Genomic DNA, 23,227 nt, shown 5'->3' with positions numbered 1-23,227 from the left:
TTTATACAGAGTAAAGCGGATTTATTTGGGGTTTGGATTCCATTGGGAGCTGGGTGCTGGAGGTAGGAAACCTGCTGAGCTGTTTTTAGTTAAAGTCTGCAGCTTTTGGGGCGTGGCCCAAACCCTGGGTCTGTGCTGCAGCAGGCTAGCGTGTCTGGCTCAACAAGGCAGGGTGCTGGACTCCCAAGCTGGCAGGAAAAACGGGCTCAGAGGTAATTTCAGCACATCAGGCGACAGTCCCAAGCGGATCTCTGTGACCGAACCCATCACAGGCTGGGCCCTGATTGTCAGCCCCCCCAATCCCTATCCCTGGAGGTGCTGCTCCCCTGGGCGGTGGAGGGCAGGGCAGACGTTGGCGCTGGAAGATGGATCCACTCTGTCCCAGGGCCATGTTCTAGGGCATGGGAGGAGGGGGGATGGCTGCAGGGACTCAGGCAACCAGCCCTCTCCTGCAAACAGCAGGCTGGTGGGAGTGTCGTGTCCCTTGTTCCTGCATGGCCCCACAGCCACCCCAGGGGGGAGCACTGGGAGATGGCATCTGATGCCCCTAGGCTGGCTCCATTCCCTGCGGCTTATCAGCAATGCTGCTGTGAGAAAGCCGGCAGCCCAAGGGGCTGGGGGTTAGATCCAGCTGGCTGGGGAGCATGGCCCATGGCCAGCCACACAGCAGGATGTGGGGCTAGGGCAGATGCTGCAACTCCGCTGGTACGACCGCCTAGCACTGAGCAGATGCCCACGGAGGGGCTGGAAAATGTCTGAGAGCGAAGGCTTCACTGTCCTGGAAATACGCTGAGCAGAGCCTGGCTCAGCCCACCAGGGCAGAGCCTGCATGGATCCCACGAGGGTGGGGCCGGTGGGGGGGCTGGACGGTTCCCAGGGTGTACTGACACATGGCCAGAGCCTGCCAGGATCCCATGGTGAGTGGGCGGGCGGTGCCCAGGGTTTTACCAAAGCTATTATTTGGTTTTAACTGATTTTCATTTGAATTTGGGACTGCTCAAGTACATGGAAATAATGATTAGGTTAAGAAAATACAACCCATCCCACTAGCAGACGCCTCTCTGTTAATAGTAAGTTAGTTGCAGTGTGTATGTGAGGCTGTCTGTTAAAGGAAGGCAACAGTGTGAAGGACAGACAGTCAGACACACTCATCTGTGCATGTATAGCTGATGTACAGTTCACGACATAAACCACTGCATGGAAGGGCTGTCACTTCACCACTCGGACTAGGCTCGATTTTGCCCTCTTTCTCCATCCCCCCAAGCTACCCCAGGATTAACCCTGATATTTACCCAGAACACTAGGAAGTGGATTTGTTTGCCCTGATTTCCACCCGTTTGCAGTGTTTGGAACACACACTGATACAGTCCCAGGAACTGTTCAACCAAATAAAGATGGGAACTGAAGGGCTTTGCCCAGAGGCTGGTCCGGCCCCAGCAGATAAGTAGCCAGGACGGCTCCCTGAATGCCAGCGCTGCAGCCAGCCCCGGAAGCTGGCACGGCACCCGCCAGCCCCGCCCTCCAGCCGGCAGCAGAAGCATTAGTTGTGGGGGGTTGGCTGGGCTCCCGGGCACCAGGACCCCACCTGGCGGGGGCTGCCTTGCTCCAGAGAGGTTGGCTTTGCCTGTGGCGCCTGGGCCGCAGGGGGAGCATGTCTGAGCCCTTAGGCCAGGCCCTGGGCCAGCAGGTGGGGAGCTGCAGGCTGTTGCCATTCGCCCCAGGCTGCGGGCGAGGTGGGCGGGCACTCAGAACAGGCCTGTGGCACTGAGGGGCGTGACGAGGAGCGGGGTCTCTGTGGGCCCGAGGATTGGGGCTGTGTCGGACGTGGTTTCCTCGGCCTCGCTCTCCGCCTCGTCTGGGCTCTCGCTGATGGAAGGGATGATCCTCACCAGCTTCTCCTGGAAGTGAACCTGCTTGCCTTGGGCCAGGGTGGGCGGGGCTGGCGCGGGCTCGGCCGGCCAGCCAGTGCCCTTGTCCTTGCTGCCTTTCAGAATGCTCTTCATGTGGCCGAGCAGGGAGGCGTGCTGCTCTGGGCGCCCGCCGGGGAAGGTGAAGGTCTGCTCGGTGTCGCCACAGCCCGTGGAGGTGGCAGCCGTGGCACAGGGGTCCACATACTGCTCCAGTGGCCCCCGCGCCTCCCGGCGCGCCGGGTTCTTCTTCCGCTTGCTCAGCAGGAAGTAGGCCAAGCCGGTCAGCACCAGCATGGAGCCTGGGAAAAGGCACCGGAGAGGAGACGAGACATGGCAAAGAGCTGGGGAGGGGTTGCCAGGAAAACCGGGCCATGGCCCCTCCCTTCCATCAAAGCCGAGCTGTGGCCCCCTTCCTGCCACCCCTGTCCCATCACAGCCGAGCCATGGCCCCCTTCCTGGCACCCCTGTTCCATCACAGCCGAGCCATGGCCCCCAGCCTGCCACCCCGTCCCATCACAGCCGAGCCATGGCCCCCAGCCTGCCACCCCATCCCATCACAGCCGGGCCATGGCTCCCTGCCTGGCACCCCTGTTCCATCACAGCCAAGCCATGGCCCCCAGCCTGGCACCCCTGTCCCATCACAGCCAGGCCATGGCCCCCTTCCTGGCACCCCTGTCCCATCACAGCTGGGTCATGGCCCCCAGCCTAGCACTCCTGTCCCATCACAACCGGGCCATGCCATCCCAGCCTGGCACCCACTATCATACCCCATTCCCCTGCCCCCCATGCTGTCCGTGGCCCCAGCGCGCTCCTCACCGGGGATGGTGACATGCCAGACCAGGACAGGATGCAGGAAGCAGGCTACCGAGAGCAGCACGTAACCCAGGAATTTCTGGAAGCTCGCTGGCTGGGTGGTTTGCTTCCAGAAGGCATGTGCCAGGGAGCCTGGCTGGTAGCTGGGGAGAAAGGGGCAGGCGTAGGCTTGGGCAGGAGAACCGGTCACCAGCACCAGAGGCACATGGCTGGCAGGGCTGGGTCTAAATGCCTCTCTGGTGCCCACTGGCCCCAGAGCTCAGAGCACCAGGCCAGGCCTGGACATGGGGATGGCTAAAGCTTGAGTGGCCCATGGAGTGCAGGGGGCACAGGGCTGAGTGCCAAGCATTCTCACCCATTCCCCCAGCCCGGGGACACACCCAAGGGTGCCAAGGCCCTGAGGAAGAGGAAGTGTGAGTGACACATGCAGGCCCTGGGGGCAGCAGCCTGGCCAGCAAGCACGGTTTGGTGCGGCCAGCAGGGGGCAGACTCCCCTGGAGGTGAGTCTGCAGCCCCACCTGGTCAGCCCTGTATCACCAGCTGGGCGTGGGTGAGGGACAAGGGGGAGCAGGGGAAGGAGCATGGGCAGGATGCTTGGAGGTGTGGGTGGGACATATGGGAGGGTGCATGAGGGGTGCGTGGGCACGGCTCACAAGGGGTGCATGGGTGTGGGATACCCAGAGGGCATGGGCAGGACACACAGAGGTGGGGATGTGAGGTGGGTGGAGTCCACAGGGGACATGGGTGGGGGGCATGGGCAGGGTGCACGAGGACATAGATGTGGGGTAGGCGGGGTGCACAGGGGGCATGGGCAGGGCACATGGGGTTTGGGCATGGGGTGAGCAGAGGGCATGGACAGGGTGCAAGGTGTGTGGGGTGGGCGGAGTATATAGGGGTATGGGCAGGCACACAGGGTGTGGGCGTGGGCAAGACATGCGGGGAGTGGGCAGGGAGTACTCACGTGATACACATGCCCAGGAGCAGGCTGACAAAGAAGGAGACTTCGCAGATGGAAACCGCTGCCCCTGAGAAACTGAAGTGGAGGACCATGAGGGCCAGGCCACAGCCATGGGTGCTACCTAGTGCCGGCCAACGGGGCTCCAAAGCCCCAGCTCCCCCTGCCCAGCCATTGCACAGGGAAGGTCACAGCGTGCTGCGGCCCCTGGCCAGAACCACTGGGGCAGGCAGCACTGCGTGGAGCTTGCAGGGCTGAGCTGCCCCATGGCTCACAGGGTCCCAGACTCCTACATTGCGAGGCCAGGAGAGGGCCACTCGGCCTGACATCTCCCGACAGCAGAGCCACTCCCCGCGGTAACCCAGCGATACTCACAGCAGGTAGACAGCCAGGCTCTGGAACTGCCCGCGCTGCAGGGTCTCCACTCCCACTCCAACCAGCACTGCAGAGAGAAGGCAGCACTGGAGTCATGGCAACGCCCACCCCATCAGTGCCCTGCCTGCTCTTCACGTGGCCCTTGGCTGGGTGTGGGTGGGGAGAGAAGGCAGAATGTCCAGTGGTTAGAGCAGAGGACTGGAGCCAAAAGGGCTGGGGTCTGTCCTTGGCTCTGCCACAGAGCTTCGGCCAATCACTGAACCACTCCATGCCTCAGTTTCCCTAATGGGCTAGTGCTGCTGCTCCCCCCACTTTGCGTATGGTATTGGGACTCCCTGGGGTTCAATGAGCATTGGAGTCTCCATGGCACCCTTCACTGGGAACAGCCAGGTGATCCAGTTCCTCCTGTATAATAGTCCACTCCTCTTCTGTATTGATGGTGCATCCCAGCTTTGTGCCATCATGGCAAAGGACCACCAGCCCTGGAAACACTGTCTCGCTGTTGGCCCTTCCCCAGCTGTGTGCATGCACCCCGCGGTGTAGGGGGTCGGATTGTCACCCTGGCTGGGGCTACCATCCCCTGCCCCCAGTGGTCCAAGGGGCTGCAGGAGGGGGTATGGGTTCCAGCTTGGGGTGTGGGCTCTGGGATGGGGCCAGGAATGAGGGGTTGGGGTGCAGGAGGGGGCTCCGGGCTGGGGGGTGGAGCCGAGGGGTTCAGAGTATGGGAGGGGGCTCTGGGCTGAGGCAGGAGGTTGGGGGTGGGAGTGCTCCAGCTGGGGGTGTGGGCTCTGGGGTGGAACCGGGGATGAAGGATTTGGGGTACAGGAGGGGGGTCTGGGCTGGGATTGAGGGGTTTGGAGGGCGGGAGGCGGATCAGGGCTGGGGCAGGGGGTTGGGGTGCGGTAGAGGGTCAGGGGAGCTGCAGATCCAGTGCTTGGGGCGCGGACAACGCGTGGAGCCCCCCGGCTGCCCCTATACGTAGGAGCCGGAGTGGGGACATGCCACTGCTTCCGGGGAGCCACGCGGAGCCAGGGCAGCCAAGGAGGCTGGCTTAGCCCAGCTGCACCGCCGACCGGACTTTTAACGGCCCAGTCAGCGGCACTGACCAGAGCTGCCAGGGTCCCTTTTCGACCGGACCTTCCGATCGAAAACTGGACACCTGGCAACCCTACTGTGAGGGTGCGCCCAGGGGCGGGGCAGGGCGAAGGGAGGCCTCAGCTGCTGTGGGCTGGCCATGAGGCTTGTGAGTGAGTTGACCCATCTTGGGCCCTTCACGTGCCTTGAGCTCCAGGCACCAGCATGCCTAGCCCCCGACGCAGGGCCAGGCCCGAGTGTGGCTCTGGGGCCAGAGCTGGAGTTTGCAGCTGGGCCTGTCTCTGCACTGGGCAAATCTGGGGTGGCGCATCCCAGCCTGGGGATAGGCTGCCCCATGGCCTAGCCAGCAGCCCAGTCCCATGCACCGTTCAGCCTACAACACTCAAGCAGCGCAGGGGGAGGCCTAAGTAGCCACCTTGGCCTCTGAACTTGGCCTTCACCCCCGCAGGCGCCCCTTCAAGCTGCCAGCGCTGCCAGCGTCCCATGGTGGCTGCAGCCGCTCCTGCCCTGCAGGGTTTGCTACCATACCGGGGGACAGGGTTTGAGAAACCCAAGGTGCCTCCTGCCGCAGGCCTTTCAGGCCACATTGGCCTGTGGACAAACCTGGGGCAGGGGGTGACGGGGGACAGCGACCCTCCCATTCTCCACCGGGGCAGTGCCACCAACACCCACTGCTCCTGCACAAGCAGCCCCCAGCCTGGGCTGCACCCTAGGGGACTGTCTGTGGGTGGAGGCCAGAGGGCTGGACAAGCTGCACAGGCAGCCAGCCCCGAGCCTTTGGGGAAGCCTGCAGGTACTAGGGCCCTGGTGCCATACCAGGGCCAGATAGACTCAGCCAGGCTGGGCATGGCGAAGGGCACCAGGCTGCCTGCCCCTTGGGGATGGGCTGGCACAAGTGCCCTGGTGCTGAGCCCGCGTGGGAAAGCTTTGTGGGAAATGGGCTGTAGCCACAGGGCCCCATGCAAACCCATGATCCCATGGCAGGCCCCAGAGGAGTCTTCTGTGTGCATGTGTGTGTGTGTGTGTGTGTGTGTGATCGGGGTAGTACATTAGTGAGATCTCTCTGTGTGACTGTGTTTAAGCGGGAGCGGCCAGCCACAACCACCTAACACATGTTTGCAAATCATTGCAGCAGGCAGTGCCGCGGGTGCTGGCTGTGTGGAGCAGGACTGGTGCTTTCCTTGGCGGTGTGTGTGCAGTGCCTGGCACGATGGGTATCTCCAGACACTGCTATAGCACACACTAGCCATTTGCAATGACCTGCCCCGGGTGTGACAGTGCTTGGTTCCTGTGCACACAGCCAGGTTAGCAGCCTCCTTCGCAGTTCAACCAAAGTGGCAACAAATATCGGTGTCTGGCTCTGATCCCAACCAGCCATGGCCTTTGGGGAATCACAGAGGGAACAGGCTCCCCAGGGACAAGCCCTTCCCCAAGGCCGATCTGCCACCCAGGAGCGGAGGGCAAAGCCGGGCACTGCAGGCCAGGGGAGGGGCTGGCTCACAGGTGCCCGGATGCTGGCTGGTCAGTGCCCTGTGCTGCGGCTGCATGGGAGGCAGAGCGGTTTGTTTGCCTTCCCACGGTGCCTGCCAGGACGTTGTCACAGAGCTGTGCCAGGCAGCAGGCAGCAGGCAGCTGCATGGCTTTGAGCCAACACCTCTTGCAGGGGGACCGTCCTATTGCTGATGCTGCCCGGGTTTGGCCGAAGCCGCCCGCCTCCCTGGGGCAGGGTGAGCCGGGCAGGAGGCGGATGCCTGCTCTGCTGCTGCCTAAGCTGCTGGGATTGCTGATTCAGGAGCCACGTGCGTCCTGGATGACAAAGTGATGGCCCCAAGCCCAGCATCCACAGAGCAGGACTAGTCTGACCATCCGTGTGTCACGGGCCCACTGCCCTGGGCTGAGCCCGCCACTTGGGTTTGACTGAGCACAAAGTCTGGAGGCCGGCTTTGGCTCCAGCTGGGGAATGTGGATCCTGCAGTTTGGCCCAGGGCCCATCTCTACCTGATGCACACGGGCACACTCGCAGCATCCGGCCAGGAGCCCCTTCCCTGCTAATCTCCTTGGGCTCTACCCTGCACAGACCGGGACCTGCTGTCCCCTTTTTCTCCCCACTCCCCTGGCGGGGTCTCTCCCTCCCTCAGCACACATGGCTAGAGGGGGATAAACATTTTCCACTCATGGGGGCAGGGGGTAAAGCCAAGACCCACTGACTTGCTCCTACTAGGTAAACACTGACAGCCTCAGAAGATCCCACCCTCAGTCTTTATCCAGCTCCCTGTAGCCTCCTCGCCTTCCTGGCCCTAACCACCCAGCCAGCCTTCTTGGCCTCCTTCCCTGCCGTACTGTGCTTGTCCTTACTGGAAGGGCCATCCCACTGGCCTCAGCCTCCTGCCCCTACCAAGCCCTGCCCTGGCTACCTTGGGGTGGCGGATCAGCAGCGTCAGGGGAAAGCATGCCAACCACGCCAGCTATGTTAATAGAGGCTGTAGCCATGGCTATAATGCCACTTACTAAACAACAGAAAAGCACAAAGACGGGCAGGCGGCTTAGCAGCCTGGAATGAGCTTTCGCTCTGTGCTACACGGCGCGGCCCCTCGGCCAACACAGCCAGGCAGGGGATTATGCACTAAGGTGGATTAAGGGTCTAAGCGCATTGAGACCCTTCCTTGGCTTGCAACTGGGCCCTGGAAGCTGCACTCCCGGGAAAGCTCCAACCTGCCTCGTTAACCCCTGAAGGGAAGGGCAGGATGGGTGTGTTCGTGGGATGGTGAATGGGGTGGAGTGGGGGGGCTGCAAGGGGCTCTGATCCTCACAAAGGCTGGTGTGTGATGTGAAAACAGAAGTGTCTCCCAAGCCTGTGACATAACTCCCTAGGTGTGTAACGCACAGCACAACCACACACTGTGTGGGTCTGAGCTGAGTCAATGAGCTTTGCACTGAGAGCACAGCTAGGTTCCAGATACAAACATGGCTAGAACCTAAAGCCTCCTGCTCCAAAATCACACACCCCTTCCACTCCATCTAAGGGAGAATCATTGTCAGCAGTCTAGGGACTAAGACACACAGGTGTTCAGTTCTGGATTCCTTCCTGAAGAGGGCAGCAGTGCACACAAGCCAGTTATACTTCCAAATGGAGGAAAGGGGAAATTGTTAATAACGAATATAAATCAGAAGTTAGGAATTGTAGAAAACTGATATGGGCGGCAAAGGGACACAAGAAGAAATCAATGGCCAGCACAGTTAAGGATAATAAGAAGGAGTTTAAAAAATATATTAGGAACAAAAAGAACCCTGACAATGGTGTTGGTCCACCGTTAGATGGAAATCATAGAATTATCAGTAATAATTCAGAAAAAGTAGAAATGTTCAAAAAATATTTCTCTTCTGTATTTGAGAAAAAAACAGATGAAACTGTCTTATCACATGGTGAGGATAACCCTCTTTCCATGTCACTAGTATCTATGGAGGATGTTAAACAGAAACTACTGAAGTTAGATATTTTAAATCAGCAAATCCAGATAATTAACATCCAAGAGTTTTAAAAGTGCTGGCTGAGGAGCTTGCTGGACCGTTAATGTTGATTTTCAATAGCACTGGGGATGTTCCAGAAGACGCGAAGAAAACGAATGTGCCAATTTTTAAAAAGGATAAGTGGGATGACCTGGGTAATTCTAGGCCTGTCAGCCTGACATCAATCCCAGGCAAGATAATGGAATGGCTGATACGGCACTCAATTAATAAAGAATTAAAGGAGGGTAATGTAATTAATGCCAATCAACACGGGTTTATGGAAAATAGATCCTGTCAAACTAACTTGATATCTTTTTTTGATGAAATTACAAGTTTGGTTAATAACGGTAATAGTGTTGACATAATATACATAGACTTCTGAAAGGCATTTGACTTGGTACCGCATGACATTTTGAACATATAGAGCAATATAAAATTAACAGGGCACATGTTACATAGATTAAAAACTGGCTAACTGATAGGTCTCACAATGTGACCGTAAACAGGGTATCATCATGGAGTGGGTGTGTTTCCAGTGGGGTCCCACAGAGATCAGTTATTGGCCCTTCGCTATTTAACATTTTTATCAATGACCTGGAAGAAAACAAAATCATCACTGACAAAGTTTGCAGATAACTCAAAATTGGGGGAGTGGTAAATAATGAAGAAGACATGTCACTGATACAGAGCCATCTGGATGGCTTGGTAAATTGGGTGGAAACAACAATATATGTTTTAATACAGCTAAATGCAAACGTGTAAACCTGGGAACAAAGAATGCAGGCCTTACTTACAGGCTGGGGGGCTCTATCCTGGGAATCAGTGACTCCGACAAAGATCGGGGGCCATGATAGATAATCAGCTGAACATGAGCTCCCAGTGTGATGCTGTGTCCAAAAGGGCTAATGTGATCCTCAGATCCATAAACAGGGGATTCTCAGGGAGTAGAGAGGTTATGTTACCTCTGTCTCTGGAACTGGTGTGACTACTGCTGGAATCCTGTGCCCAGTTCTGGTGCCCACAGTTCAAGAAGGATGTTGATAAATTGGAGAGGGTTCAGAGAAGAACCACGAGAATGATTAAAGTCTTAGAAAACCTGCGTTATAGTGATAGACTGAGCTATCTGAGTCTATTTAGCTTAAGTATCAGAGGGGTAGCCATGTTAGTCTGGATCTGTAAAAAGCAACAGAGAGTCCTGTGGCACCTTTAAGACTAACAGATGTATTGGAGCATGATAACGACTTAGTTCAATCAGGGAGGGTGAGGTCCTCTGCTAGCAGTTGAAGTGTGAACACCAAGGGAGGAGAAACTGCTTCTGTAGTTGGCTAGCCAATCACAGTCTTTGTTTAATACTGAGCTGATGGTGTCAAATCTGCAAATGAACTGAAGCTCAGCAGTTTCTCTTTGGAGTCTGGTCCTGAAGTTTTTTTGCTGTAAGATGGCTACCTTTACATCTGCTGTTGTGTGGCCAGGGAGGTTGAAGTGTTCTCCTACAGGTTTTTGTATATTGCCATTCCTGATATCTGACTTGTATCCTTTTACGTAGTGACTGTCCAGTTTGGCCAATGTACATAGCAGAGGGGTATTGCTGGCACATGATGGCATATATCACATTGGTGGACGTGCAGGTAAATGAACCGGTGATGTTGTAGCTGATCTGGTTAGGTCCTGTGATGGTGTTGCTGGTGTAGATATGTGGGCAGAGTTGGCATCGAGGTTTGTTGCATGGATTGGTTCCTGAGTTAGAGTTGTTATGGTGCAGTGTGTGGTTGCTGGTGAGAATATGCTTAAGGTTGGCGGGTTGTCTGTGTGCAAGGACTGGTCTGCCTCCCAAGGCCTGTGAAAGCGAGTGATCTACAACCCATCCATTGTCCAGGATGGGTTGTAGATCACTGATGATGCGTTGGAGAGATTTAAACTGAGGACTGTAGGTGATGGCCAGTGGAGTTCTGTTGGTTTCCTTCTTGGGCTTGTCTTGTAGCAGGAGGCTTCTGGGTACACGTCTGGCTCTGTTGATTTGTTTCCTTATTTCCTTGTGCAAATATCATAGTTTTGAGAATGCTTGGTGAAGATCTTGTAGGTGTTGGTCTCTGTCTGAGGGGTTGGAGCAGATACAGTTGTACCTCAGCGCTTGGCTGTAGATGATGGATTGTGTGGTGTGTCCGGGGTGGAAGCTGGAGGCATGAAGGTAGGCATAGCGGTCAGTGGGTTTTTGGTATAGGGTGGTGTTAACATGACCATCATTTATTTGTACTGTGGTGTCTAGGAAGTGGTACTCCAATACATCTGTTAGTCTTAAAGGTGCCACAGGACTCTCTGTTGCTTATTTAGCTTAACAAAGAGAAGGCTAAGGGGTGAGTTAATTACAGTCTAGCAGTACCTACATGGGGAACATATATTTAATAAATCTTCTATCTAGCAGACAAAGCTGGAACACCATCCAGTGGCTGGAAGTTAAAGCTAGGCAAATTCAGACTGGAAATAAGGCGTCAGTTTTTAGAGAGGGAGAGCAATTAACCATTGAACAATTGACCATGGGTGGTGGTGGATTCTCCATCACTGGCAATTTTAAAATCAGGATTGGATATTTTTCTACAAGCTCAGCTCTAGGCATTATTGTGGGGACATTTGCAGGCCTGTGTGACACAGGAGCTCAGACGAGATGATCACTGCCGACAGGAGGAGGAAGTGTGGACATGCAAAACTGATTTAATTACTGCGACATAACTTAGGTCGACTTAATTGTGTGGTGTGACTTGCCCCTCTCCTGTCACCTCCCCCAGCTCCTGGTCCATTGTTCTCCTGCAGACCCACGCTGAGGTCACCTTCCGCCTGTCAGAGCGTCCCCCTCAGTAGGGGTCAGTTCTTCAGTCCTTGGGGTTACCACTGTCTTTCCAAAGCCTAGGTTCCAGGCAGTCCTTAACGACCTATCCCACGCACACCCCTCCTGGCTGCTGCTCCGCCCCACAAGCAGCTTTTTAACCCTTCTGCACCCAGAGGGCAGCAATCCCTAGCCAAGTCAGTCCCTGCCATGCACCTCATAGCACAGAAAATTCCCACTGCCTCGCCTCAAGGTCCTGTGGGTTCACGTCTGCTCTGCCAGGCTGGGGCTTTACTTGGCATCTCGGGGGTGCCATGCTCACACCACGAGGGCGGGCAGGGGATGAGGCTGGAGTGTCACAGCAAAGCCCTATCTCTGTATAAACCCACAGGTGGGTCCTTGCACAGCAGGGCATTTGGGTGGGTTTCCAGGTGCCCCCCAGACCCAGATCGGCCCATGTGCTAGTGGAGCCAGAGCTTACTTTGTGAGTGCACCTTTGTGGTTCTACATGGCGCTGAGATGGAGGACGACCGTGCCCGAAAAGCCAGCGCAGAGACTCTGTCTGGTGACTGCAGGGGGCAGGACGCTTGGTGGCTTGGGCGGGAGGCGTTGAGCCTGGAAGAGCTGTTCCCAGTAGCATCCTGCCCTGCTTTGGGTAGACTGTCCCAGGGGTGTCACTGGTCAGTAACTCACCCTCTGGGGCTTGCCTGTGGGGGGATTCATGGAGGCACAGGCTGAACTCCTGACCCCACAGCAAAACTCCCAGAGACTGACTCAGTGGGGACAGTAGTCCAGATGGTTGACGTGGCGACATTGACAAAATCTGTCACGAGGAAGGGCAGCCATCCAAATGGTCACAGCCACCAAGACACAGCTGGGTGTATGTCCCCCCCAACAAGTGCTGGTTCACAGGCGTGGGTTTACAGTGACCCCTGCTGGTGGGAGCACAGCGGGGCATGCAATGCAAATGGGCCCTTTGCTTGGGGATCTTTGGCAATGCCTGGTATCATCTGTGGTTTCCGACCCTATGGACTCAGGCACATCTGTTGCACCCATTTAATCTCAGCTCTGAGTCACGAGCTCTGGGTACCGGAGAATCCCCTCCAGACGGCTAACGTGCTCACCACAGACCATCACCGTGGGAACTGAAGACACTGGCTTGACTCCAGAGCAGGTCAGGAGCGCCATTGGCTATTCCGATTCCTTTGTACAACATGTCAGGTCCTAGGCCAGTTCCTGGAAGACTGTATCGTAACTGGCATGAGCTGGCCCGCTGATCAGCTGCCCCAGCCGAACTGTCGCGGAGTGAACTCCCGTCCTGCTCCTTAGAGGCGGTCTCTCCGGCTCGGAGCTGGGGAGCTGCCCTGCTGGCTCTGTGAATGGTACAAGACTTCTGTCTCTGTGCTGTCCTCTGGCCCCTTGCATCAATACTGACGTTCTGGGAATCTAGGCACAAAGCGCAGGGGTTTGCTGCCCTGGGGCTCTGCAGGCCCCGGATGATCATCACTACAAATGCAGGCAGAATTGAGCACGGGGGAATTCGAAGCCAGTCAGCAGGCCATGCTTGGGAGCAGGACTGGTCATCCTCTTCTGGATTCAATCTTTCCTCCGGCAAGTGAATGGTGCAGGATTGCCGCCTGATTTCTGCTCCTATCCTGCTGATTCACAAGTGTGGGCTGAACAGTTTGGACAAAGGATCATCAGCCTGTGTGGGCTGTTTGCTTGGGCTATTTGCTGTCTGTGATTTGAGCCATGCCTAAGGCACAGGCACAAAATTATGAATTAAACAGTTTAAACAGGAGAATTTGGAACAACTAACAATGCTTCTCCCAATACAGATTTTCAGCAGGAGTCACCTGTGCTAAAATCTGTGAAACTTTTGGGTTTTCCAACCATTCCCACCAATCATGGGGCTGCCTGATCACTGACCATCAACAAACAACACAACTTCACCAATCACGGGGCTGCCTGACCACTGACCACCAAGAAACCACATGGCTCCATCAATCATGGGACTGCCTGATCACTGACCAACCACTAACAACATGGTTTCACCAATCACGGGGCTGCCTGATCAGTGACTATCATGGCTCCACCAATCATGGGGAGCCAACGCACTCAGAGCTTGGGGGCGGGGTAATATTTTATTTATTTGCCTCTCCAACTGGCTCTATTGAGGGCCAATCTATGGAATCACCCAACACTGCCCAAACTCTATGAGTGAGGCTGATCCATTAGCCTCTTCCTTTGGCAAGTCTCTTCGGATGGCTCTGAGCTCTGAGGTCTCTTTTCCCTGGGGTCTCCATTTCCCAACCTTTTTAGCGTTAAAATAAGGGATGCAAAACCACCTGTACCTCACTGGGCAGGGAACACGATACTGAGCCGGCTGCTCCCTCCAGCGACAGCCTCAGACAACATAGGGAGAAATGAAACATGGAGACCCCTCGCTCCTTTCTGGGGAAGGCAGGTGACACTGGGCAGAGCCCAGAGCGGAGAGAGGGAAATGTACAGGGCTCTGTAGCGCAGTCCAAGGCAGTTTCCACATTGTGGGGGTGCTGACTTTCACTAACTTCCAGAGGAGCTAGAGAAGACAGCTCAAGATACTGCAGATTTTAAAATTTTATTAAGATGATGTTAAAAAACCAAAACTGTGAACAGAGTTTGAGCACAGAAGTTTCTGGTTATCAGGGAATAACACACAGATTATCGAGGGTGCAAAGTTTGGCTTAAGATCAGGTGGCATGAGGAATACATAATCTGCAATATCCCCGATTGGGGGGTTAAAGGTTGATGGGTCAAAGTACAGACATTGAGATCTGAGGGTATGAAGTTCATAGAGTGGTTGTGTTCGGGTGTGGAGTATAATGAGTGGATATGATGATGAGGATGGATTGACCCTCATTTGGAGAGAGCGAGATTACACTCCAGGAAGACATCTCAATTTTGTAAACTACTTATGATTTCAGCTTTTTATGCTCCGTTGGCACATGGCACTGGGGTAGGGCTGTCCCCTGGGCAAGCATCCACTATTATCACTGGAGCGTTAGGGGAGAGTGTGAGCCTCACTCTGCGTGTGTGATCGAGGTCTGCATAGCTGCGATCCAGCTCGTCTCCTGCACAGGCTCACCCCGCCAGTCCTATCTGCCAGTTTGTAAGAGCCCCAGAGGGGAGAATCTCTCCAGTCTGCTTGCCCTGCAGCCTTGCCCTTTCTATAGGTGCCTGGCCAGTGCAGTTAGCTGAGGGGAGTACATTCCACAGCCAGCAGCCAGTGCTCTACCTGTCCGTCCATGCGTTCAGCCCCGGGATTGTGCTCGGCTTAGTTGAGCTGACCTCTTTGTCTCTTGCCCCCTGTTGCCCCAGGACAGCGTGGGGTGTCTCCCAGAGCCTGCTGCTGCTCACCTGGGAAATGCTGAGAGACGCGGGTTTGCAATGCCCTACTCCAGCACACTAGCATCTGGAATGAAGCAGGATCTGCCAACAGGACCCACTCACCGGCTCTAGTGAGATTCTGCACAGCTACATCTCCCAGCCAAGAATTACAGAAGCAATCACCTTCAGCACTCAGTAGTAGGTGTCATTGTCCCTGCTTTATAGATGGGGAAACTGAGACACAGAATGATTAAGTGACTTTCCCAAGGCCCCAGCAAATTGATGCCAGTGCCATGAATAGAATTTGTTGCTCCCGCCCCGACCCTCTGCACTCGACTCTCCACCCCCCCCCCCCCCAATGCAGCAATTTTTACCTGCAAATGGCTATTCTACACCATTGGGGTTTGCAGGGGGAGATTTTCTGCACATTCTGCCATGGAGAAGCCAGCTCAAATAGTCCCTTTTCAGCTCTCACCTAGTATGTCACCCACAGCCAAACGCAACCTCCTCCAATCAAAATTTGGTCCTTCAGCCTCGGCTAAACAGGCCGGGGAGTTTATGATGTTTGCATTGCAAGGAAAGAGCAAACAGCTCCCTGAATCTGCTCTCTGACAGCTTAGCAGGAAGGCAGAGGAGCAATGCTGCAGCAGCATCTCCACCAGCGCTGGGGCTCCTCTCTTCATCCTGCTTGGGACAGGACAGCTTCCCCCCTGGCTTTGCTCAGGATTTGGAGACCCCCCTCAGCCCCTTCCACTGAGCATGAGGACCTTCCCTCCATGGATCCAGGTTACTCTGCTGCCCCAGCCCATACCATGGGGAACTAACCTTCCTTCCCAGCAGCAGTCCCCATGGCCCCCAGCTTCCAAGCTTTGCTGAGCCCCATCCAGCAGTCCCACCTGCCAGAGGACGCACCGACTGACACTTAGGGATGGGGAGTAACAACACCTCACGCTTGGTTTCCTAGGCCCCAAGGCTCATCATCCCCAACGAGCAGATGGAAGAAGGGAGGGTGGCACAATCAGAGCCAGGAATAGAACCCAGGCATCCGGATGCCCATGCACTGCCTGTTTCTTTGCTTCAGCTGTTGACTCCCCTGAGCATGAAGGGCAATGCTGTCTCTTACCCGCTGCCGTGGAGATGCCCAGCAGTCGGCAGGTGTATTCCAGTGCAGTCCAAAAGGCCCTGTGCTTCATGGCTCCGGGAGACGAAAGCCTTCGAGCCGCCGGCTGGAATTCCTTCCCCAGCCTACATGCCTCCCTGGCCAGCTCCGTCTGCCGCCCCACCCGACCTTCCCAAGGCACAGGCCCCGCCTGGGTCAGGTGCTGGCAGTGGAACAAGCTGCCACCACAGGGAACCGGTCGGCGCTGCCCGCTCCAGCTCCCCGAGGGGCTGGGAAGTGCTGGCCTTCTCCTGGCTGTTTGTTTGTTTCCTGCATTGTTTGGAGGGCTGCGATTAATGATTGCCCAGGGGAGCGGCCCCCGGAGCTGGTGGGACAGGCAGCAGGGGGCACTGGGCCTTTCCTCCTCCTCTGGCTGGGGCAGAGCAATCTGATTAAATGCCACAGAAAGGCCTTAATGCACCGCAGCTCTGGCAGCTCAGATTAACCACTTGGCGGGAGGGGGAGGGAAGAGGGGGTGCATAGGGATTTGGTCTCTGCTCGACAGCAGCCTGTTGCTGGCAGTTCCTCAGGGATTGAAGGCATCCCGCAGACCCAAACCCCACCCGCTCCGTGCTGACAGGCCGCTGGCCGAGGATTTCCCTGGGCACCGAGCACCCAGCTGGGAACGCCCGGGGGAGCACCCAGCACCACTCAGGATGGAGAAGCATGTGCAGGGTCAGGGCAGGCACTCAAATCTATTTGGATTGTCTTGGCCCTGCAGAGCCAGCCGGGCCGCGGGGCAGGGAAATGGAGTGTGCAGGGCGCGCGTGCCAGGCTGGCACTGAGGACAGATACCGTCTCACTCGGCCCTTGAGTCCAATTGCTCTGGCCTCACCAAGAGACAAACATGGAGCTCCCAGTTCCTCTCTCGGGAGCAGAGTCCCCTGCCCGCATTTACACCATGCCCTGGGGGCCACCTTGTCACTCTGGCATCTGCACAGGGAGGGTGGATGTCACCCAAGAGGAGGCTCCATGGTTTTATGTCTGGAGCAATGCGTCCATTCCAGGGGCATTTCACAGCTCTGCTGCCAACTGGCCAAGCACAAAGGCCACCGCAGGAGCAGCATGCTGGGCACGTTCCCGCTCCCGTCAGCCAGCCCGTGGGTTCCCCACCAAGTGCTGCGGGGGAGGGAAGCACGGGGCTCACTGGGCATGGACTGTATGAGCTGTGGTCATGCATTGCCACAGTACCTAGAGGCTTCTGCTGAGCTCAGGGCCCTGCTGTGCCCGGTGCTGCACACACCCTGGGAGAATCAGGTCCTGCCCTGCATGGCACTGTCTGAAGGGGCACAGAACAGGCTCTGCCAGGCTCGTGTCCTGCTCACTAGCCCACACAGCCTCAGGAACGGCCGGTGTTTCAAAGGGCGGTTGCTCAAACACTCCACTGCTCCCGGCGCCAGAGCCCATCTCCCTGCTGTAGCTGCTGGCGCTGTGAGTGCTGGGCTGGCTAACCCTCCTGGGGTGGGGCTACATGGTGACTGGCCCTGCTGCTGCTGGCCCTGCCCTAATGCAAGCACGAGTGAGAGGCTTTGGGAAGGGCCGTGCGAGTTGGGGAGTGGGGGAGCCAGGCTCCAGGGGCACTGGGTGCAGGGGAGTGCTGGTTCCTTCTACTGTTCCAGGACAGACAGGGCAACAGGGACCACTGAGGTGGCAGAGGAAGCACGAGGCTCCTTGCCCAGGGGGCACTGTGCATTCCCAGGAGCGCAGGGGGCTGTGGGGGAGGGGGCAGTCTCTGTGTCTCACCCCTTGCTGGCTGGCGAAGTGGTGATTTCAGAGGCCTGGGTTAATCATTGCAGTGGCTGCAGGGTGACTCGGAAGGTGGTTTCCACCATCGCCAAGGTCAATCGCTCATGCTAATTGTGGTGTGAGGACTGTGGGCTTACAGCTAACGCAGGTTGTCAGGGCGCCTGGGTTCCATCACAGCTCTGCCACCGACCCCCTGAGTCATGTCAGGGGAGTCACCTCATCTCGCTGTCCATCAGTGCACCCCGCTGTCATGTGTCCTGTTGCCAAAGGGCAGGTCTGGGGGAGTGGATCACCAGAAGCTGGGAATGGGCAACAGGGGATGGATCACTTGATGACTACCTGTTCTGTTCATTCCTTCTGGGGCACCTGGTATTGGCTACTGTCAGAAGACAGGATACTGGGCTAGATGGACATTTGGTCTGACCCAGCTCCCATTCTGGCCATTGATCAGTGTATGGAGCACCTGGGGCTCCAGGCCTGCACTGTGCTGCAGGGAAGCAGTGCATCCAGACGAGACTTTCCAGGGGGGTTGATTGTCAAAGCTGCTTGGAGACAGAAAAGCTCAGCCTACGGTGCAGACAGTAACACTCCATCCTAGGGACCAGGACTGGGTGCCTTTGCACAGGAGCAGGTATTTTGCAGGCTGTCATTTCCCCAGAAGCCTGAGGGATCTGGGGAAGGTGATGCGTTCCTGACTCCCCTGCATGCCATTAGATAATCTTAACCAAGCAGTTACAGGACCAGAGAGTGGCAGCACCGCAGGGCTCCTGGGAAGCAAGGAGGAAAATTCTCCCCTGAACAGTTTTCAACCGGAAAACACACTGGTAAGTGGAAATCAAAAGTTTTCAGGAACGTGTCAATTTTGAGAAGTTTTGCAATGACAAATATTGAACCGATTTGAAAGCGAAATGGAGTATTTCATCAAGAGTTTTGTTTAGTTTCATTTCAACTTTTTCAGTTGGCTGAATCTTTTCTATGACAGTATTTCATTATTGTATTTCAATGAATATCTTCTGCTTTATTATAGTTAATATTTTATATGAATTTATACTGTTTCAACACTCCCTAAGCAAAGCATTTTGAGACCATCAAAACATTATAAGAGTTTCAAAGTACCTTGAGTCGGTCGTTTAAATGTTTCTGAAACAAAATATTTTGGAATTTCCATTCCACAAAAACAAAACAAAAATTTCGACTTTGTGGGGCAAAACCAAATGTGGAAACATCAGAATTTACTGCCAGGCAGCACTTCCATTTTCTGACCAGCTCTCCTGGGAGGTTTTTGCTAAGGAGCCAGACGTCTGGATGCATCCCCACTTGTCTGAGGCTGGAGCTGTAGATCTGCCCAGTATTTCAGTATCCCCTTCCTAGCTGGAGCCAGGAAAATCCCACCTGATCTCTGGTGCCCCTTGACCCAGCATTGCCAATCCCAGGGCTTCAAAAATCGACATCAGGCCTCCGAAAACCATGAGATTTAAAAAATAATATGGTTGAGGTCTTTTTATTTGCTGTCTGGTTTTGGGGTCCCTTTCCGAGGTTTTCTTTGTGACCCCCAATACCCAGAAACACCCCCTGTAAAAAAATGGCAGCCGAGTCTCTCCCATTCACATGCTTCCAAGAGCCGGGACATGATGAAAACCAGCAACTATCACGATACACTCCAACGAGTTGGCAACACTGCATCCCTGTCCAGGCCTGAATTTCCTAGGCTCCCACGTCCTGGGTCCCAACTCTGCCCAGGACACAGTACAGCACGGCCAGCCCTGCGGATGTCTCCTAGATCACGATTCCTCAGACCAGCCAGTGGGAAACCTGTGGTGCTCAGCCTGTTCTCAAATGCCTTGTGCTGCTGTCCTGGGCAGGGGCAGGGGCGACGGCCGCCCTCTCTGCTGACACCCCAGGGAATGAGCAGGACTCCCGAGCTAAAAGCAGGCGTTGCAGTAGCTTGAGCTACGAACACAGGCTCCTAGCGGGGGCTGTCACAGACTCACATCCTCTGTGGATTGAACACAGGGGACCTGCCACACCCGCCCAGCCAGCAAGAGACTGGACTATTCCATCCAGCCGGGCCCGAAGCTACCTATTGGCCCAGCCCCTCCCGCAACGACAGTGACGAATGGCAGCATGGAGGGGGGTGCTCTGAGCCCCCGTCTTGGGTGAGATGACAATCTAGCGTAGCTGCCCCCCACGATGTTGCCACCACAGCATGGGGCCCAGAGCTGGACACTCGCTGCTCCCCTCCTGCATGCCCAACCTACAGCAAGATCAGCCCCTGAAGGGTGCCAGCCTCTGGGGGCCACCCTGCACAGTCGGGAGCTGAAGGAAGCACAAAGGGTAGTAATGCACGATGGAGCTGGGGCTGGGCGCGTGAGCTCCTGCTCCAGGGCACAGACCAGGGCACCAGTGGGGGCACACCAGGGCTCTGCTACATGGTGGCCCAGTGCTGCTTCAGCGCATCAGTGTAGACCCGACAGAAGGGGTTACTGTAGGTGATCCACCACCCTGATCCAGCGTGACACCGGGGCTGTCAGCTGACCTGCGTCTCTCGGGGCATGGAGTTTTCACCCCGCGAGACGTCGCTTTCCAGTCACCTGGATCTGACCCAGCGACCCAGCGAGACCGATGCTGCCATGCCGGGATGGCATCGTTGCAAGGCTGATCTGTGCCCAGCAGATGGCAGCAGGTGCCCATCATTGCTGTGCAGCCATGGCCGGTCCCTGGTGCAGGCTGCCCTCAGCTGGATCAAGGCAGGAGGAAGCTTTCCTGGCTGAAGAGAAGGAGGCACTGCAGAGCAATGACCCTGGAGGGGGGGGGGGGGGGAAGGCTGGCAGAATTCCAGCTCGGAGAGGAAAATGACTCAATAGGGTTTCTAACAGAAAGGCGTGCAATTAAAGTGCTTGTGATGTGAGGCCCAGCCCCTGCAGCTGCCCCTCCACACGCTCCCCGCTCTGGGGGGACATTCCACTGGGCCTGCCGCCTCCGTCACGGAGGGGGATCAAGGCACAGCTCACACAGGACCTTGATTGTCAACCACCCGCCTGCCCGTGGGTCTCCCAGTCTGCCGCGATGCAAGCGGCGTGGTGCTCAGCGCCAGGACGGTTCACGGCATCACAGTGGGGGAGTCGGGCGGCCTGGTAAAAAGGCTTTGTGTTAACTCACCCTTTCAGACCGTTCCCTGCTCAGGACCCAGGCGAAGAGGCACAGCTGTGTCCTGCTCCACTAGGAGGCCTTCAGGGCACGTTTCTCTGGGGCAGACTGGAGGATGCTAGTCTCCTGGGTGGAAGCTCTTTGGGGCAGTCTGTCACTCTGTGTGTACAGTGCCTGGCACAACAGGATCCTGACCTGTGCTTGGGGCCTCTACATGCTACTGTCATGACAATCTACACGGCTTGGATGGGATGGTGCTGCCCATGGGATGCTAAAGAGTGGGAGTGGGGCTCGTTCCTGTTCCTGGGGCAGGGAAAGAATTGTCCAGGGATGATGAAGTGGGGTATGGAACCTGGAGCAGGGAGGAACCAGTGGGTGTCTCCTGCCCAGCTCGCGGGAGTGTTATGTGGTGACGGGGCTGGGCCTTTCCCATTTTCTGTCCCTCTCTGAGGGATAGTTAATCCCACGATAGGCCTGGAATGGCAGGAAATCCCCAGACAAGCCTCCATCCTATTGCTCTCCAGACACAAACAGGCAAGTGGCTAGTGGTCTCTCTATTCAATCCCATCCCACTGGCAATAGCAGCCTTTGGGGAGGTATTCAGAACAGGGACTTGACGGCGGAGATTTTCCAAAGCACCCAAAGGATTTAGGAGCAAAGCCCACCAAAAGGCAATGGTGCACAGGCTCCTAACCCCCTAAACATTTTTGAAGCTCTGCCCCACAGCTCATCACAGCTCCCTCTCTTCACATGGGGGGTAAGAGGGATCCCTGCCCACCGTGCCCCCCAGCAAACTCATATAGGGTGAGACAACTGAACCCAAAGGAAGAAAAGCCTCCCCCCCAGTCCCTTGCTGGTAGCACAGACTGTGCTACTTCTCACTGGCACGGTCCCATAGCGGGGTGGGTGCCTCAGCGGAGAGCCGGCCATGCCCAGAGCGAGAGCCCATCAGAAAACCTTCATGCCCAGCCTCTTCCGCAAGCATTCGACAGCCACCAAACCGCACTGGGAAAGGCTGCTGGGAGCTAGTGTCATGAACAGCCCCCCTGAAAAGCAAGGCCCGGTCCCCAGCGGGGCCAGTGGGCACAGCTCCGTGGACTTGGACCGAACGAGGCAGAATGATCCGAGCTGAGGGCCCATCAGCCTGTGTGTGCCAGTCCGAGTTAAAGGGGTACCTGCCGGCTGTCTGTCTTTCTGTCAATCTGTCTTTAGTTATTTATTCTTCTCCAAAATGTGTGGATTAGGTGGGTGTTCTGAATCCCCTCCCAAGCAGCAGCCTGGCAGGGCTTAGGCAGGCACAGCTTCTAGGCCCAGGGTGCTGCCACCCACAGGGCTCCCCAGAAGCCTCAGGGGTGCCCTGGAAGACAAAGAGGTGCTTAGGCGGGAAGCCTGGGAAAGGGGAAGTAGCTGAGCTGGGAGCCCTCCTCCTATAAGGAAATACTTTTTCACAAACTTTTTCCTCATTAGCCTGTGGAACTCACTGCCACAGGAAGTCATTGCAGCCAAGAACTCAGCAAGATTCAAAGAGGGATGGGATATTTACATGGAGAACAAGAATATCCAGAGTTAGCATCTGTGACCACAGTTGCCAGGTACAGGGTCCTTGAAATAGTGGGTGGGCCTCATGGCCCAGGTTCTCCTAATGGCCACTGGGGATGTGGCACCATCAGAACAGTGCCGGAGAAGACTGCCTGAGACTGTTTATGTGGAAGGCTTTGGGTAACCCCATGAAGGGGACACCATGTAGTGACCTGGAGGGAGGAGGCGGCTGCGGTTCCTGGAGCGAGAGGGGCCACACGGTGAGACAGGATGGATGAGACTCTGCCAGAGGAGAGTGCAATGCTTGGCAGAGCTAATCCCCAGGACGGCGAGGAGGAGGCGCCACCAGCGGTGAGTCCACTCTGCTTCCCTCAGCCCTTGTTGCTCCATCCCTGGACTCCTTCCTACTGCTTCTGGCCTAGTTGGGCCTCGGGTCTGAGTCAGTCTGGTGAGTCCTGTGTTCCCTAGGGACCCACCCACACTGCTGTCGGACTCCCTCCTGCCTTAGGACATTGGCCTCAAGCACTTCAGCGCAGGCTGCCACAAGCCCTTGAGAAGTCACTGGCCTGCTGGCCGGGCTGGCACCCAACATCAGCACCATCCACCCACCACAGGTTTCTCATCACCCCAGCTCCTGAAGTCCTGTGCCTGCAGCAGAAGCAGCTCAACTTCTGTTTGAAAGAAAGGAAGTTTCTAGCCCTTGTGCTTGCAGAGAAAAGCTAGAAGCCAGGGCTCTGATGGCTCGGAAACCAGATCAAACAGAAACCCCGCACCATAGCCAATCCTGTGAT

General features: G+C 56.2%; 1 protein-coding gene across 3 annotated transcripts; it reads right to left on the bottom strand.

Moving 5' to 3' along the window:
* Window positions 1-959: 959 nt before the first annotated feature.
* Window positions 960-16,384, bottom strand: TMEM72 (transmembrane protein 72). 3 transcript variants are annotated; one of them, XM_042846328.2, is made up of 6 exons: window positions 15,969-16,384; window positions 14,969-15,079; window positions 4,054-4,120; window positions 3,685-3,756; window positions 2,727-2,866; window positions 960-2,209 (listed from the first exon to the last, which is right to left on the bottom strand). In XM_042846328.2, the coding sequence occupies exons 4-6, from the start codon at window positions 3,693-3,695 to the stop codon at window positions 1,746-1,748; spliced, it is 615 nt and encodes a 204-aa protein (XP_042702262.2). In that variant the 5' UTR covers window positions 3,696-3,756; window positions 4,054-4,120; window positions 14,969-15,079; window positions 15,969-16,384; the 3' UTR covers window positions 960-1,745. The 3 variants fall into 3 exon arrangements, with proteins under 3 accessions (XP_042702262.2, XP_042702263.2, XP_008175700.2); XM_042846329.2 differs by having other exon boundaries at window positions 14,969-15,062; XM_008177478.4 differs by lacking the exon at window positions 14,969-15,079 and having other exon boundaries at window positions 15,969-16,370.
* Between the last annotated feature and the right edge of the window lie 6,843 nt (window positions 16,385-23,227).

The sequence above is a fragment of the Chrysemys picta genome, chromosome 7, assembly GCF_011386835.1.
Source record: "Chrysemys picta bellii isolate R12L10 chromosome 7, ASM1138683v2, whole genome shotgun sequence".
In the NCBI taxonomy this organism is placed as follows: Eukaryota; Metazoa; Chordata; order Testudines; family Emydidae; genus Chrysemys; species Chrysemys picta.
The sequence above is the reverse complement of the archived record's forward strand: the minus strand, read 5'-3'. Positions and strand labels throughout refer to the sequence as shown.

Bases quoted from the DNA above. Each gene is read 5' to 3' on its own strand.
- TMEM72 (XM_008177478.4), bottom strand. From the start codon at position 16,038: ATGAAGCACAGGGCCTTTTGGACTGCACTGGAATACACCTGCCGACTG. The intron at 2,867-3,684 runs GTGAGTACTCCC...CTTTCTCCCCAG, and splicing joins CTCCTGGGCATGTGTATCAC to CTACCAGCCAGGCTCCCTGG. The intron at 2,210-2,726 runs GTGAGGAGCGCG...GCCTTTTCCCAG, and splicing joins CTGGCATGTCACCATCCCCG to GCTCCATGCTGGTGCTGACC.